The sequence below is a fragment of the Pelodiscus sinensis genome, chromosome 29, assembly GCF_052426305.1.
Source record: "Pelodiscus sinensis isolate ZL-2025 chromosome 29, ASM5242630v1, whole genome shotgun sequence".
Taxonomy (NCBI): Eukaryota; Metazoa; Chordata; order Testudines; family Trionychidae; genus Pelodiscus; species Pelodiscus sinensis.
The window spans coordinates 4,841,809-4,856,691 of record NC_143080.1 but is presented as its reverse complement, the minus strand read 5'-3'; the positions used below and the strand labels follow the sequence as shown (position 1 = coordinate 4,856,691).

Sequence of the window (14,883 nt, the reverse complement as noted above, 5' to 3'; positions counted from 1 at the left end):
CTGTCACCCATTCCCAGCCTCCAAAAAACAGGCTATGGACACCATTCCTACCCATCCTGGCTAATAGCCATTGAGGGACATGACTGTATCTAGTTCTTTTTTTGAACCCTGTTAAAATCCTGGTCTTCACAACATCCTCTGGCAAGGAGTTCCACAGGTTGACTGCGCTGCATGAAGAAAAACTTCCTCTTTGTTTTCAAACATAGACCAGAACAGGCTTTTTAAATGGTTTTTTATCCCTGCTTCTGTGCCAGTGGAAAGTCAGGTCTCATTTAGGCCAAAGAATTGTGTCGCTGTTGCATTTATAGGCGGCTACCTGTCATTTTTGCTGTTCCAGGAAATTGAGGAGGCAGCAGCTGGCGGGAGACTACAGGGTTAGTAGAAGGCTGGATAAAATCCCACTGATACAAGTGGCAGGAGACACTATTTTTATTCCTGGGTAAGTAACAGGTTTCTTTATACACAAGTCTGTGCAAACAAGTATCTGATCGCTTAATGCCAGGGATGCTGATGTTTGACATACATACCGTGCATCTGGGCTTTCCTGGCCAGGATCTCCTTTTAGTCCTTAAATCTCCACCCAGGCAGATATCTGAAACAGGGAAAACTTCCCTGAGAATCTACAAGCCCTTCCATGGAAGTTGTAGGGAAGGGTCTGCCAAGAACAACCCTCCATGTAGGACCTCGGGGATGTAGAGGAATCCTCTAGGGCAGCGTTTCTCGCACTGGGGGAGCCACTCCAAAAGGGATGCAAATGCAAGAGGGTTGCTTGTAGGGTCGCCATCCATTTGGGTTTTCCCGGCCATGACCTCTTCTTTGGCCTCAGGTTTCTGTCTGGCAGACTTTGGAAATATGAAAAATGTCCATGATTTCTCCTGGCCTTCAGCGCTGGGTGGCCGGCGTGGCAGCTGCTCTCAGCAGCCCAGCCTGGCAAGCCGGACCATGGCCAGCAGCGGCGCAGGAGGAAGAGGGGTAATATCATCGCTTGCTACACTTCCTTCTGCGCCGCTGCTGGCCATGACTTCACAGCTGGGCTCCTGCGCTCACAGAAGGTGGCAACCCCCCCACCCTTCCTTCTGCGCTGCTGCCCTCCAGTCTGGGCACGGTGCTTTGTGGCCACCCAGCGCGGAACAGCCCCGCCACTGGCAGCTGGACGGAGGAAGGGTAGCAACACCATCCCGCGCCACCTTCCCTTCTGTACTGCTGCCGGTGGAGACGTTGTCTTCTGAGCTGAGTGTCCTGCCAGCAGCCGCCGCTCCCTGGCTGCTCAGCATGGAAAGCAGCGCTCCCCCCAGCCGCGGCACAGAAGGAAAGGTGGCAGTAGCAGACTCTACTCCCCTCCCTTCTGCGCTGCTGGCGGTGGCTGGCTGCTTCTGTGCTTGGTGCCTGCGCTCTCCTGCTTCCCAGCTTAGATGTTCGCGCTGCTGCCAGAAGCAGCACAGATGGGAGGTGGTAACACCAGACAATGGCTCCCTTCCTTCTGTGCTGCTGCTGGCGCAGCTTGCCATCCAGGCTGGGCATCTGGGCAGCTGCCGCCACCCCTTAGTGCTGCCACCAGTTGTGCAGAAGAAAGGACAGCAGTGCCATGCCACGCCACCCTTCCTCCTGTGCTTTGGCTGGTGGTGGCACTGACTTCTGAGCTGGGCATCTGGCCAGCAACCGCTGCTCTGTGGCCACCCAGCTCAGAAGGCAGCTCCAGCAGCAGTGCAGAAGGAAGGGAGGCGAGACCATCCCAGGCCACCCTTCTGTGTTGCTGCTGCCATCTGAGCTGGGCACGTGACCAAGATGTTTGAGCAAAGGGGTCTGTCATCTTAGGCTAAGGCTGGTCCTGCTCTCAGGCCTGGGGCAGCTGCTGGTGGCCGAATCTCTCCTGCAACCAGGACTCCTGCTGCCCCTTCTTCAGCATCTCCCCAGGTCAGTCCCTCGCTCGCTGGGGACTCTCCCCGTTTGGAGCCGGCTGGCACGGGAAGGTGGGTGCATCAAGGCAAAGGTGCACCCCCTGGACACTGGGCAGACGAGGCTCCAGTTTGCTTAGCTCAGCAGCTGTTGTCTGCTGCTGCCTCCCAGGGGCGAACATTTAAAATACAAGTCCAGAGCCATGATTCATAACTTTACATCCAAACCCCATCCAGGCGTATACGTAGCATACACAGAGTCAGTTCGCAGGGTTCTCAAGAGCTCACCAGATGCCTTTTTCTTGCAGCCCTTGAAACATTTGGCTCTTTGCTGCCTCAGCTCAAGTTTTTCAACTGCTTTTTAACATGTGGCCCCTCGAACAGGCCGTGGTCTCCGATCCCTCCCTCCAATCTGCGCTGCGAGCGGCAGGACAAGGCAAAAGCAAGCAAATGCCCTTCTTTAAGGGGAGAGCTTTCCTCCCTCCGGCCTGGGGGGGTCTTTATGACAAAGGTGAAAAAGAAGAAAATGAACCCTGCGGAAGATGCTCACGGATTTCTTCACTTTCCCGAGCCCCAGAGAATGAAGGTTGGTTTCCATGTAACCTTTCCTTTCCTAGTGAATTCTTTCCCACTGCTCTGAATTTCTTCTAGTAAACTCTGGTTTGGCCTCCAGAGCCTAAATAGGTTTCAGCTTGGAGGAGGAAGGGCCACTTTATTCCCCGTTCAACCTGACGCAGACGAGAAATCTCTCCTTTGCCACGTGCCTAGGCCGCCCGCCTGCGTCCGTTCATGCTCCAGCCCCCCTTCCTACAGCTTCCCTTCAGGCATGGGGTACTGTGCAGCAATCACCTTTTCTCCCCCAGGGTCTCTTCCCCCACAACATGGCTCGCTCAGTCATTAGAGCATCAGACTTTGCATCTGAGGGTCCAGGGTTCAAGTCCTTGGTCAAAGTGAGTCTGTATGACTAGCCCCCCACCTCCCCCATGGGACATTATGCAAGACATTCCCTCCTTTTGTCACAGTTAATTTTCTGGAACCCCCCCCCCCCTTTGCCCTGAGTCCCTCATACACCCCAACCCCCTGCCATAAGATTGACAGAAGACAGCCTGAATGAAGCTGGATTTGACCAGTTATGTTAACTTGAAAGGAATATGCAAAAAGATGCAGCAGTCCCATTAAAGTCTGAGTACAAGTCTTATTGGTGCTAATATGTCAGTTGTATATTTTCAGTCCTGCAAGTGGGCATTCTCATACAGCTCTTCGCTGACCACTCGCTCTGACTTTGATGTAGTTTGATGCTCTGGTTTGAAAAGGTTGCCGACCCCTGCCTGAGGGAGAGAATTGCAGAAGGGGTGGTGCTGCAGAACACCAAATGTGAGAACTTTATGCTGTGCAGATCAGATTAGAGGGTCATTGTGGTCCACTCCCGCCTCAAACTCCCTGAAGAAGCCTGAGGGTTACTCGATGGAGCCGAGAGGAGGAGCCTTTGATCTGACTAGTTTGGATTTTCCATAAAGTTTGTTCCACCAACACTGTCCAACCCCTGCAAGGAGCTGCTGCCACTTCTGCCGGTGCCAGGGACTAGCTGGCTCTCTGAGGGAAAGTCTGGCCTTGTGAAAGTTCACCCCCTTCTGTCACTGCATCTGCTGTGAGATTTCCCGTCTGTTTCGCCCCTGCTGCGAAACGAAGCTGCAGAACCACACACACGCCAGCTTTTTTCCAACTTTTATTTTAAAAGTCATAATTGAAGCTTAACAAAGTTGTAACCCATTATTATTGTGAGAGCTGTGACTCTGACATCCCGCGTAGCAGGAACCACCACCCACCCAGCGGCAGGTCACACACACAAGGATGCACCCAGAAGTGGGTAAGAGGTTTGGGGAGAGAGCTTAGTATGTTTAATTCATTAACCCCTCGTGTGCTTCCCACACTGGGTGCAGCAATGACATCCACCACAAGCAACCTTAAAAGAAGTTTGTTTTATTGGGAATTGGGAGGGTGGGTTTCCCGTAATATACTTATCTCCTGGGTGATGGCTCTAGGGGAGCGGTTCCTTCTGCAAGAAGCAGAAGGCGCTACAGAACCTGGGTGTGTCTCCCCTCTTCCCCTCCCCCCAATACGTACATGCAGATAGTTTATAAAAGAAAGGCAGATTCTGGATTGTGGCCACCCAGAGGATGGCTTCTATCAGACAGGATATTCCCTGTGGGGAAATAAAAATAGACTGCAGTCCCCAGAGGATCATGGGAAACCGTCATCATCATCTTCTGCCATTTCCTTCGCAAACTCAAGGTCCTGCTGCTCACGCTCCCGTCGCTCCTGGAAGACAAAGGTGGGGAAGGTTCCTAACAGGTAGACTCTAGCAGCGGGACTGGGATGGCTCAGATTGATGGGAGCTGAGCTGCTCAGAGACCCCCCCCAGGTCAGCGCTGACCATAAGAGCATGGGAGGCAATGGCCATTCAGGGGTTTGTGTGAAATGAGCGAAGGGAAGGCCCTGTCCAAACCAAAGACTGACTGGGCCCTCGGCCAAACTCCCAGCTCGCCACAGAAAAGGTCCCACCAGGGCAGGGATGGGGCGCTTTGCACAGACTAGACAGGGGTCCATAGCACTGGTTGGGAAGCAAGCGTTGCTCCCAGGGTGGGTTGCTAATGGGACGCTCAACCCCCCCCTTCCCCAGCAGGAAGCCCAGAACTCAAGCAGGACCTCACCTCTGCAGACTCCAAGTCCTTGTTGTAAGACTTAGGTGGGAACCTCATGGCCTGGAAAAAAACACCACACCAGAGGGGATCATAAGGAGCTATGGAACAACAGCCATGTTCCATCTGGGCCATGACCACAGGACAGAGACAAGCAACCCACAGCGACCTCTCAGGCCGTAGCAGCCATTTCCACGCACATACTGCAGCCCGGGCTCACACTCCTTGCTTCAGCAGCTGCAGGGCGATGGGCAAGTTCCAAACAGCCAGGTAGGTGGCTGCTGGGTCACAACATGTAGGCAGGAGAGCAACCTTCACGCACACCTCCCAGCGCAGTGGAGCTCAGGGTGTGCTCGCAAGGGCCATGCATGCTAAGGCTGCGTGAGCCTACCCGGGGAATCCGCTCTCGCTCCCAGCAGCTGCAGCTAGTGCCGAGAGACTGGCCAGCAGAGGCTTTCACAGCACTCTGGCATGAACGAGATCGCCCAGCAGTCATGGGGAGTAGCCTGCTATTATCCATTTTACAGAGGCAATTCACAGAATGGAAGAGAACCCAGGAGTCGTCTCTCAACCCCGACTGCAGCGCGCTGCATTAGCAGGCAGAGTACAGAATGGGGCGTGCTTAGATTACAGGGGAACATGGTGAGCTCAAGGAGGGCAGAAGGACCATACTTTGGACTGGGGAGCTGAGGGTGCGAGGGAGAGGAAGGAGAAGAGCCAACCCATCACCCTAGAGGGGCCTGGTACCAGCAGTGGGAGCTTTGGGGCTTCTAAGTCACTCTGCTTCACTCCCACAACTCAGGACACCTGACCCAGAACCCAGACAACGGGCGGAGCATAGCTACCTTGACAGACATGTTGTGGATGTCGAGGCAGAAGGAGATCCTCTGATGGAAGGCCAGCTGGGGCTCCCGCGTGGAGTAGATGTCAATCATCTCTTTGGACTGGACGTAGCCCTTCTCGTGGTTAATGCTGGCTTCAATCACCCCATCCCGGATGGCCTGCAGCCCAAAGGCAACAGTCATGGCAGGGGCCAGCCACTTGGTTCGCGTGTGCCAAGTGCCTGCATTCCCGAAGCTACGGTGAGCTCCCACAGGACAGCCCAATTGCTTGGTTCCCTCGAGCTCTGAGCTCCACACGCCTCTTCCACTCAGTGGAAGCGGCTCCGTTTTTTCTTGGTGGAACAAGCCTTGCTAAAGATTGCTCAAGGGAGTGACAGATGTAGCGCGATAAGGCCAGTTGGGTCATGGGCATGAAGGAACTCAGAGCTGCTGACGGCCCGGACCCCAATCAAAAGAGGCTGGTGATAAACCAGCCCTCTGCTCCTTCAAGGGTGTAACAGTGACGAATGATACAGGATCAACCCATCAGGAATCAGACAGTCCCTAAGCACTGCATGGAGAAGGGGTCAAGAGCTAGATTTCCTAAACTGATCCGTGAACCTGTGCTTCGTCCCAACGACCCACCTTGGCAACAATGAACTCAGCATCCTCCGGGCTGTCCAGCTGCAGTTTCTGAGCAATGTCAGCCAGAGCTATGCGAGAATAGGACAAGCTGATCATGCGCACACCTGGAGGAGAGAGAGAACAGGAGCTGCAGAGTGTGTCTTGGGGCCAGAGTGAGGTGGGAAGTGGGCGTGAGGGCAAGAGGCCTTTAAACCAAGTACAAAGACACTCAAATGTGTGTTGCTCTTCTTTTCTGCACTAGATGTTAGGAGCAAGCCACAGGGGCTAGTTAGGCTAAGACTAGGACTGCCTGAGGGACACCGTAACAGGCCCAGGCCTCAATAGCATGGCCATTAGCAGCTTTTTACCTGTCTTAATCACATTGTGTCTCAGTCTGATGATGAGGGTATAGGTCCCGTCGGCCTGAAATTTGTCCGCAAACTGATCCAGAACCTGGTTGAACTTGGCTAAATTACCCGTCCGAACAGCTGTGAAAACACATAGGCAACCATTGAGAAAAAACAAAGGGGGAAAGATCAGCTGAGGTCCCAAAGTAAGAACACAAGACAGAAGTGCTGATCAATGTTCCCTGTAAGCGGAGTGCTTGGGCAGCCACCCAGGAGAGATCCAATGCCGTCCAGCTGATTAGCAAGTGTGTCCACTGATGGTGCATATCTACGTATTCTTTGGTGCACATAACAAAAATTATTCTACACATGGATGGAAAAATTAGAGGGAACACTGGTGCTGACACCCAATTCTGGACTTTAGTCATTGCCAGGAGTGGAGAACAGAACCCAGGAGTCCTGTGCGCCAACCACTCAAGCTGCTGCCTGACATGTAAAGTAACTGGAATTTTGAGGTTTGATCCATACATGCCGGAAATAAAACAGGAGACAGAGCCCTTTACTGATGAAATGTTAAAAACACCTGGCTCCTTCAAAGAGCAGAATATTATGCCCATTTACAGTGATGTGTTGGCTTCAGAAGACCGACAATTTCATAGATCAGTCTGACCCCCTGTATAACTGAGCCCAGAGTTACCTCAAATAATTTTTTAAATTTGAGCACATCTCTAAAAAAAAAAATCCAGTCTTGATTTAAAAGTTGCAGGTGATAGAGAAAATGCCATAACTCTTGGTAATTTGTTCCAATGGTTAATGTCACTGTAAAAAGTAAAATTTACTTTCCTGGCTCCTGTGACATTAGAAGCCAGGACCACCCTGGGTCAGACCAGTTAACAGGTCATAAAGTTACTGACCATTACCTTCCATTCTGAAAAAGTTGCATGTATGGCTTTGGAATAGAAGTTGGCATAGCAACACTCGCATACTAAGTGCACTTTTATCTTTTTTTGCAACTATTTTGTTAGCCTAAATAATAAAACCTACCCAAGAAAATGATTCGTTAGTGAAAATATGGTTACATAAAGGTTTTGTCTTATGTAATGAAACTGACTGTTCTCATTGGTCAATTCTGTGAACAATCTTTCTTTAAAATCAACCGTATGCTTTTGGCCTCAATGGTATCTTGTGACCACGAGTTCCACAGGTAACGGTCAGCATTTCCTTATAACTACATCTTTCAGTTTCATATAATAGCTCTTTATTCTTGCAGTATGAGACAGCATAAATAAGGTGCACAATTTACCTGTTGTCAGAACTTCATTTCTCATGAAAGAATTAAGACACTGTAGCTAGACCAAACATTAGGGCTCAGAACAGAAAGTCAGGGGGTTCCTAAGTCATCCGACAACAGATCACAAACCTCTGGGGAGCACCGACAGCGCATCCTTACCCTGTGTCAGGAGGAAGTAGGGCATGAGCGACCTCTTGAGGGAAGGCTGTCTGAACTGGAGCCTGTCTGGGATCTCGCCCAGCAGTAACTCCACCACGATGAGCAGCTTGTGCACCTTAGGAAGACAGACAGACGCAAGAGACTGAATCTGCTAGAACTAGGGATGTAAAATATTTAATTGGATAAGCAGTTAAACGAGATGTTGAACTGGTTAACCGACTAAAGGGGGCAAAGGCGGCAGCAAGGGGGTGGGGGTTCCAGCCCCACTGGGCTGGAGTGCCCGCTCCCCCACCACCTCCAGCCAAGGTCAGGCTGGAGCAGCCCCTTTGCGGCAGGCACGGGCAAATTGCAAACAGGGGTTGCTCCGGAGCAGCTCTTGCGCCGCCATGGACACGGCCTACTCCGAGAGCAGCCTCTGTCTGCGGCAGGTGGGAAGCTGCTCCGAGCCCTCACCAGTTAATGCTTAACAGGAACCAGTAAGCATCACCCATTAAGGTTGATCTTTCACATCCCTAATTAGAACTGCCTTCGACACTCTCAGGAAGCTAATTCGTCTTTAGAATAGACTGGCCAAGAAGCTGGTGAGAGATCACAGAACCTGCCTTGCCTCTCTCTGCTCCTCTTCCTGGACCCGATTATGCATGGTGCCTGCACAAAATGCCTGCCACATGTCCACCCAGAGGATTAAGCCTGCACTTACTGTCTGTTTGAAGCCGACAGCAGTGTGTTGTGGTGCCTTCCTCAGGGCATTCGTCATGGTCCTGCGTGCTTCAGAGTATTCCAGCTGAATGGCTTTGATGCGACCTGGAAGGGAAGGGAAGGGAGAGGGAGATTTACAGGGGGACAAACTATTACAGAGTCGCATTGGTTTAACTGACAAGAGCCCACCCAGGCACTGGGACCTTCACCCTACCTGGCACAAACCGCTACTCAAAACAGCTGCTCCATGCCAGGGCATTTGGCTGCTATAGTTTGGTGCACCTTGAGTGACTGACAGCACTTGGGGCCATATCAGCAACAAGCCAATCTAGGTTCAGTTGCCTCACATTCAGATGACTAGAGGAGCTGCTGAGGTTTGGAGATCGCACGCTTATGTACTCTGTGGTGGTGGCGTCCTCAGCAAGGACAGCAGGGTGTGAGCAGTCTTCACCTCACCCCTTTCCTTGCCCAGGGCAGCAAAGTTAATACCTCTTTGCCCACCCATCAGACCTCAAAGCCCCGCACCCACCTGTGCTTGTTAGTGCACCAATCATCATGAAGGCCCAGCACACTCCCTGGCAAGAGGGACGTGGTCTGTGGCACAGTCCCTGGTCTGGAAACTGGGGCAGCTCCATGTCAATTTTAGAACAGCAATTTCAATGTGAATTACACGTGGATATTAACAAGCTCAGTACAGTGGCCCCTGTTCTCCACTTTCACTTTCAGATTTGTACACTGGTGACGCTGAGCGGCATCGCAACAGTCCAGGGCAAAGCTGGAGATTCTGGCAACTGCAAAGGGGGTTTGTGGGGGACTGTGGAATGCAGGTAAGTACCTGTTAGCAATGAACAGTGTTGGCATTTCCACCATTCAGCTTTCTGTAGTTACCTCTCCCCCAGAGAGAAATTTGGTAGCTCTGAGTGGGGTGAATTGCCGCTTCAGACTGCCTGCAGACTAGACTATAATATGCTATGCTTGGTGCATGTTGTCCAGTTTTCTTCCCATTTATTAGGCAGGATGTGCAGATTCACAGAATCCGAGGGCTGGAAGAGACCTTAGTAGTCATCGAGTCCAGCCCCCTGCCCAAAACAGGACCAACCCCAACTCAGGAATAAATTCTGTGGCAAGGAGTGAATTCTTTGGCAGTGGAATGTGCCAGAGGATCGTGATATTTTACAGGTGACAAAATGGAGGTGGAGATTATGAGATTTGCCTGAGGTCACAAGGTCAGTGACAGAATCATGAGAAAACCCTCAGAAACCTGAGCCTGGCTTTAATCACTTGAGCACACTGCTTCCCTGGCTCCAGGAACAGAGCCCAGGAGTCCTAATTCCAGTCTCCGGCTCTCGCCGCTAGACAGCGCGACTCTAAAGCGGCTTGTGATGGCACTGCTGCCTCTCACCTGTGTAATAGAGGTACCTGGCCCACTCGTTGTTATTGGCCTGCTCGGGGAAAACTGATTTGGAGACAAGCTTTTCTGCCTGGTCGTAGAGATTATAGTGAAGATAGTTCCTCAGCAGCAAGTTCAGAAGAGTGGCCTGGCCATCGGCATCATGGCGGAGGGTTGCTGTCCTCAGGCGGGCATGCAGGAAACTTCAATAAGGGTGGAAAGGAAAGTGTGTCAGGAGGAGAGGGAGAAAGCTGCAAAATGGGACAGGACAAATGTCCTCAGCACGGTTCCGATCCTAGCCAAGGACTGCAGTGCCCTCAGGCACCAAAGGGCCCTTTCCTTTCTGCATAGGCGGGCTCCAGGAGAACGCAGCACACAGGACCGCAACTGACCTATCGGACACAGCAGCAGCCAGTCATACCTCCTGACCACGTCAAGTTTATTCAGGAACTCGTAAATACGGGAGTGGTAGTAATAACACTTGGCCACCACCAGATCCAGGGCTCGGCGATTCTGAGGACTGATCTTCTGCATAAGGTCGTCGGATACTTTCTGGGCCTGGAGAAGGAGAAAGATCAAAACAACCAAGCTGAGAGCGACGAGGAGTCCTGTGGCACCTTATAGACTAACTGAAGTGTAGGAGCATAAGCTTTCGTGGGCAAAGACCCACTTCGTCAGATGCATGCTGAGAGCATGAGAGAGCAAACTTATGCTTGCTCTCTCGTGAGGAAAGGCAGGAGGGGAGGAAATTAGAAGTAGTCTGGCTGTGGAAACTCCTATTACTCTAAATCCCCTGCCTCTAAAGCAGTAGTAGCTTCCAAGGGCTGCATCTCAGCCAATCCCTTTGGAATGCAGTTAAAAAAAAAATCCAGGGATGCTCTCCTAGAAGAGCAGTAAAATGTGAGGTGACTAAGTGGAGGCAGTGGTAATTTTTTGCTGGCTAGTTACTAAAGCCGCCTCCTGTAGCCTAGGCTGGGACATGAAGTGTCTCTCTTCTGAAGCTCTCTCACACTATCTGCACTCTATATGTACTTTTCAAGATGCTTTAGCTTCTGTAGCTTAGGTCATGGGAACATGGAGGCAAGGGGGAGAGCACCCAGATTTGACAGTTTAAACTACAGTTTTGTGGGCTGTGCATGCCCAATACATGGGGTTCAGTAGGGAGATGGATCTCCCCAATGCAGCAAGCAGTACAGCCCTGGGGTTTTACCTCTGGATATCGTTTACTGTTCATCAGGTAGATGACCAGGAGCAGCTGGAGATAGGTTTCCACCTCTGGCAGGAGGGGGGCTGAGGCTGCCTTTCCTGTCCGGGGGCGGAACTGCAGCTCTGCTTCTGTGTCCATAGGCTGTAGAGAGAAACCAAGATGTGCTGGAGCCACAGCTCTCAAGTCCTCTAGTAATTCACAGAAGAAACTCAACATGGATGTACCAAGCCTGTCATCAACGCCCTTAGCAGTTCTCTGCCTGCCCCCCAGATGTACCTCATCTTGACCTGGAGGGATTACTGCTAGGGAAAAAGGAGAGTTCAGTCTCCAAGGCTCACTCAGTCTTTGGTCTCTCTGCTGAGGATGCCAACATGGGCCAGCAAATGCTCGTTGCGATTTACAAGCCAGCTGGTACTGAACCTAGTCACCATCCCCAAATCACTTCCCAGGCACTTCTGAATGGTCAAGTTGTAATGTCTGAACACTCCCTGTGGTGTCTCTGCTTCCCCCCACTTACAACAGCAGGTTCTGCTACTAAAACACCAGGCATCTGCCAGAGCAATCACTGCCCCTACTTCAGCCACCACCTCTGCACCTGGGACAGACTCACCTCCTCCAGAAAGCTCAGTAGGAAGTCTCGCATGGTGCTGTTGGAAGTGAAGAAGCCATTGATGGCTTTATGGAGCACATTGGGGTTGAGTCGGCGGGACGTGGAAGGCAGAGCTCTTAGGGCACGCAGGACATAGCGAGGCTCCTTTCCAGACACGGCCTTCTCAAGCTGCTTCACGTGCTCTTTGATGTCTACATGAGCACAGGAAAATTTGCTGGCACTCTGCTTCTGGCAAGTGCCCGCACAAAGGAGGTGCTCAGAGGGAAAATCCTAATACTTGATAATTCTACTGGCATACCCCCCCTATTTCCTGTCTGTAGACGATACCTGTTCCTATCGGACTATTTTAAGGCAGGGGTAGAGAATCTAAGGCTTAGGGGCCAGATGCGGCCCCCTAAGGTTCTCCCCCAGTATTTGGGAGCCAGAGCTGGCGTTCCAGCCACCCCCATTGTGCCCCACGAAGCTGGAGCACACAAAATCTACTAGTCTAGGCTCTGGTGTGCAAGGGGAATGTGGGGAGTGTCTTTCTCCTTCTCGATCAGGGCCCGGGTTTGGTTTTTTTTTTTTGCTTTTAACTTGTGTGACCCTCAACTAATTTTTAAGTGGGTCAGTGGCCCCCGACCCTAAAAAGGTTTCCCACCCCGGATTTAAGGAGGTAACTTCAATCCCTCAGGACAGAAACCACCCTCCGAATGATGGGGGTTATGAAGAAGGGCAAGTGATCCAATATCTGTCTACCACAGGTTTCTTGCATCTTCCTCTGCAGTCCTTGGTGCCAGCTGCACTACTATTTATATTACAGTAGCACATAGAAGCCCCCATAATGGACAAGGACCCCAATGAACTAGGTACCATGCGAACACAAACCAAACATACAGTATATAGATGTTGGGCTCATCCAGTTGGATACTGCTTTCATCCTCATTACAGAGCAATTCTTATAACAATCTCATGCTTATGTAGGCACTTTCACAATGAAGTGTCCCACTACATTATACAAGCAACCTGAGAGAGAAGCTAAATACTGCCATCACTTTATGTGCAACTTGGGCTGAAGGGGACCCGGACAGTGCTGGGTGCAGCTGACAGTTCTGCCACTGGCTCTGTCGATTTAAGTGAGTCACTTGGGGTCTGATTTTCAGGTGCGCTGAACACCCAAACCTCCGGTAGAAGTCAATGGGCGAGGATGCTGCTTAGTACCAATGAAGAACACGTGCCTCTGTGAGCTAGTGGAAAGGACGCCTCCTGGCCTGGCAGTGGGGTCCAGGCGTGAGGGGTGCGACAGCGGGGACCTTGGCCATACCCATGCTGTTTGCTCACCAACCATCACCCCATAGGCTGAGCACCACCCCGAATACCCCTCCCCCTGCAAAAGCTGGAACTTGGGAGAGAAACGGGACCAGTCACAGGAGGGTGGGGAGGGGCACCCAGGACACAGAGGGGAGCTGGCTTTGGCCTCCAGTGTGAAGCAGCCCCTGCTGGGTACCCCCCCCCCCGGCTCTTCTCCCCCTCTGCTCTCCGCTCCCTCCCCCCCCCACAGGGCTGCCCCCTCCCACCTCTGCTCTTCGCTCCCTCCCCCCCACAGGGCTGCCCCCTCCCCCCTCTGCTCTCCGCTCCCTCCCCCCCCCACAGGGCTGCCCCTTCCCCCCTCTGCTCTTCCCTCCCCCCCCCCAGGGCTGCCCCTCCCCCCTCTGCTCTTCGCTCCCTCCCCCCCACAGGGCTGCCCCCTCCCCCCTCTGCTCTTCACTCCCTCCCCCCCACAGGGCTGCCCCCTCCCCCCTCTGCTCTTCACTCCCTCCCCCCCCAGGGCTGCCCCCTCCCCCCTCTGCTCTTCACTCCCCCCCCCCCACAGGGCTGCCCCCTCCCCCCTCTGCTCTTCGCTCCCTCCCCCCCACAGGGCTGCCCCCTCCCCCCTCTGCTCTTCGCTCCCTCCCCCCCACAGGGCTGCCCCCTCCCCCCTCTGCTCTTCGCTCCCTCCCCCCCACAGGGCTGCCCCCTCCCCCCTCTGCTCTTCGCTCCCTCCCCCCCACAGGGCTGCCCCCTCCCCCCTCTGCTCTTCCTCCCCCCCCCCACAGGGCTGCCCCCTCCCCCCTCTGCTCTCCCTCCCCCCCACAGGGCTGCCCCCTCCCCCCCCAGCTCTTCCCCCTCCCCCCCACAGGCTGCCCCCTCCCCCCCAGCCCCTCCCCCCCCCCACAGGGCTGCCCCCTCCCCCCAGCTCTTCGCTCCCTTCCCCCCCACAGGGCTGCCCCCTCCCCCCAGCTCTTCGCTCCCTTCCCCACAGCCCCCTCCCCCCCCAGCTCTTCGCTCCCTCCCCCCCACAGGGCTGCCCCCTCCCCCACAGGGCTGCCCCCTCCCCTCAGGGTCCCCCCCCCCCGCTCACCCTCCAGCGTGACGGCGTCGAGCTCGCGCTGCGACGGTTTCTCCCCCGCGCCGCCGGCCCCGTCCGCCGCCTCCTCCTGCATCTCCACGTCCGGGGCCCCGGGCGGCGGCTCCTCGGGCGGGGCCTTGGCCTTGTCGGCGGCCGGGCGGCGGCGGGACGCGCCCTCCTGCTTCATGGCGCGCGCGGGGCGGGGGGGGGGAAGAGCTCGCGCCGCTCGCGGTGACGGTGCAACAATCGCCGGGCGCAGGCGGCCCGCTCCGCGCGAGGGCTGCTGGGAGCGGCCAGGCCCGGCCAGCCGAGGCCAGAGAGCGCGAGCGGGGGCGGGGCGGGGGGGGCGGAGTCAGCAGCAGGCTTGGGGCCCCGAGCGCCGAGCGGGATTGGGGACCGCCTCCCGCCGCTGGGACGTCACCGCTCGCGCCGCGCTTCCGTCATCGCTCGGGTACTTCCGGCTCCGCTCGGGTGTCCCTGGGAAGAGCTGGGGCGCATGCGCGGCCTCGTGTGGGCTCGCTCGAGGCGGGGTTCACGGGCTTGGGGCCCGCTCCTTGAGAGCTTAGCCCCGCCCCCCGGGACCCCTCAGAGACATCTCCTCCCCCCGGCTAATGAGCCCCTCCCCTCAGAGAGCCCCCTTCCCCCGGCCCAGACACCCCCTCACAGCCCCTCCCCCCTAGAAAACCCCGCCCCCCGAGACCTCTTCCCAGCAACCCCCCTCAGCCCCTCCCCCTCCCCCCGTAGCCCAGCCCCCCCGAACCCCCCCGCCCCCC

General features: G+C 54.5%; 1 protein-coding gene across 1 annotated transcript; it reads right to left on the bottom strand.

The window, feature by feature from the left end:
- Nucleotides 1-3,859: 3,859 nt before the first annotated feature.
- PSMD3 (proteasome 26S subunit, non-ATPase 3) lies at nucleotides 3,860-14,404 on the bottom strand. The gene is made up of 12 exons (XM_075911237.2): nucleotides 14,123-14,404; nucleotides 11,743-11,933; nucleotides 11,136-11,273; nucleotides 10,347-10,483; nucleotides 9,938-10,128; nucleotides 8,537-8,640; nucleotides 7,837-7,951; nucleotides 6,408-6,527; nucleotides 6,061-6,164; nucleotides 5,440-5,595; nucleotides 4,607-4,657; nucleotides 3,860-4,214 (listed from the first exon to the last, which is right to left on the bottom strand). Exons 1-12 carry the CDS (start codon nucleotides 14,295-14,297, stop codon nucleotides 4,137-4,139), a joined length of 1,560 nt encoding a protein of 519 aa, XP_075767352.1. The 5' UTR covers nucleotides 14,298-14,404; the 3' UTR covers nucleotides 3,860-4,136.
- Nucleotides 14,405-14,883: the final 479 nt, after the last annotated feature.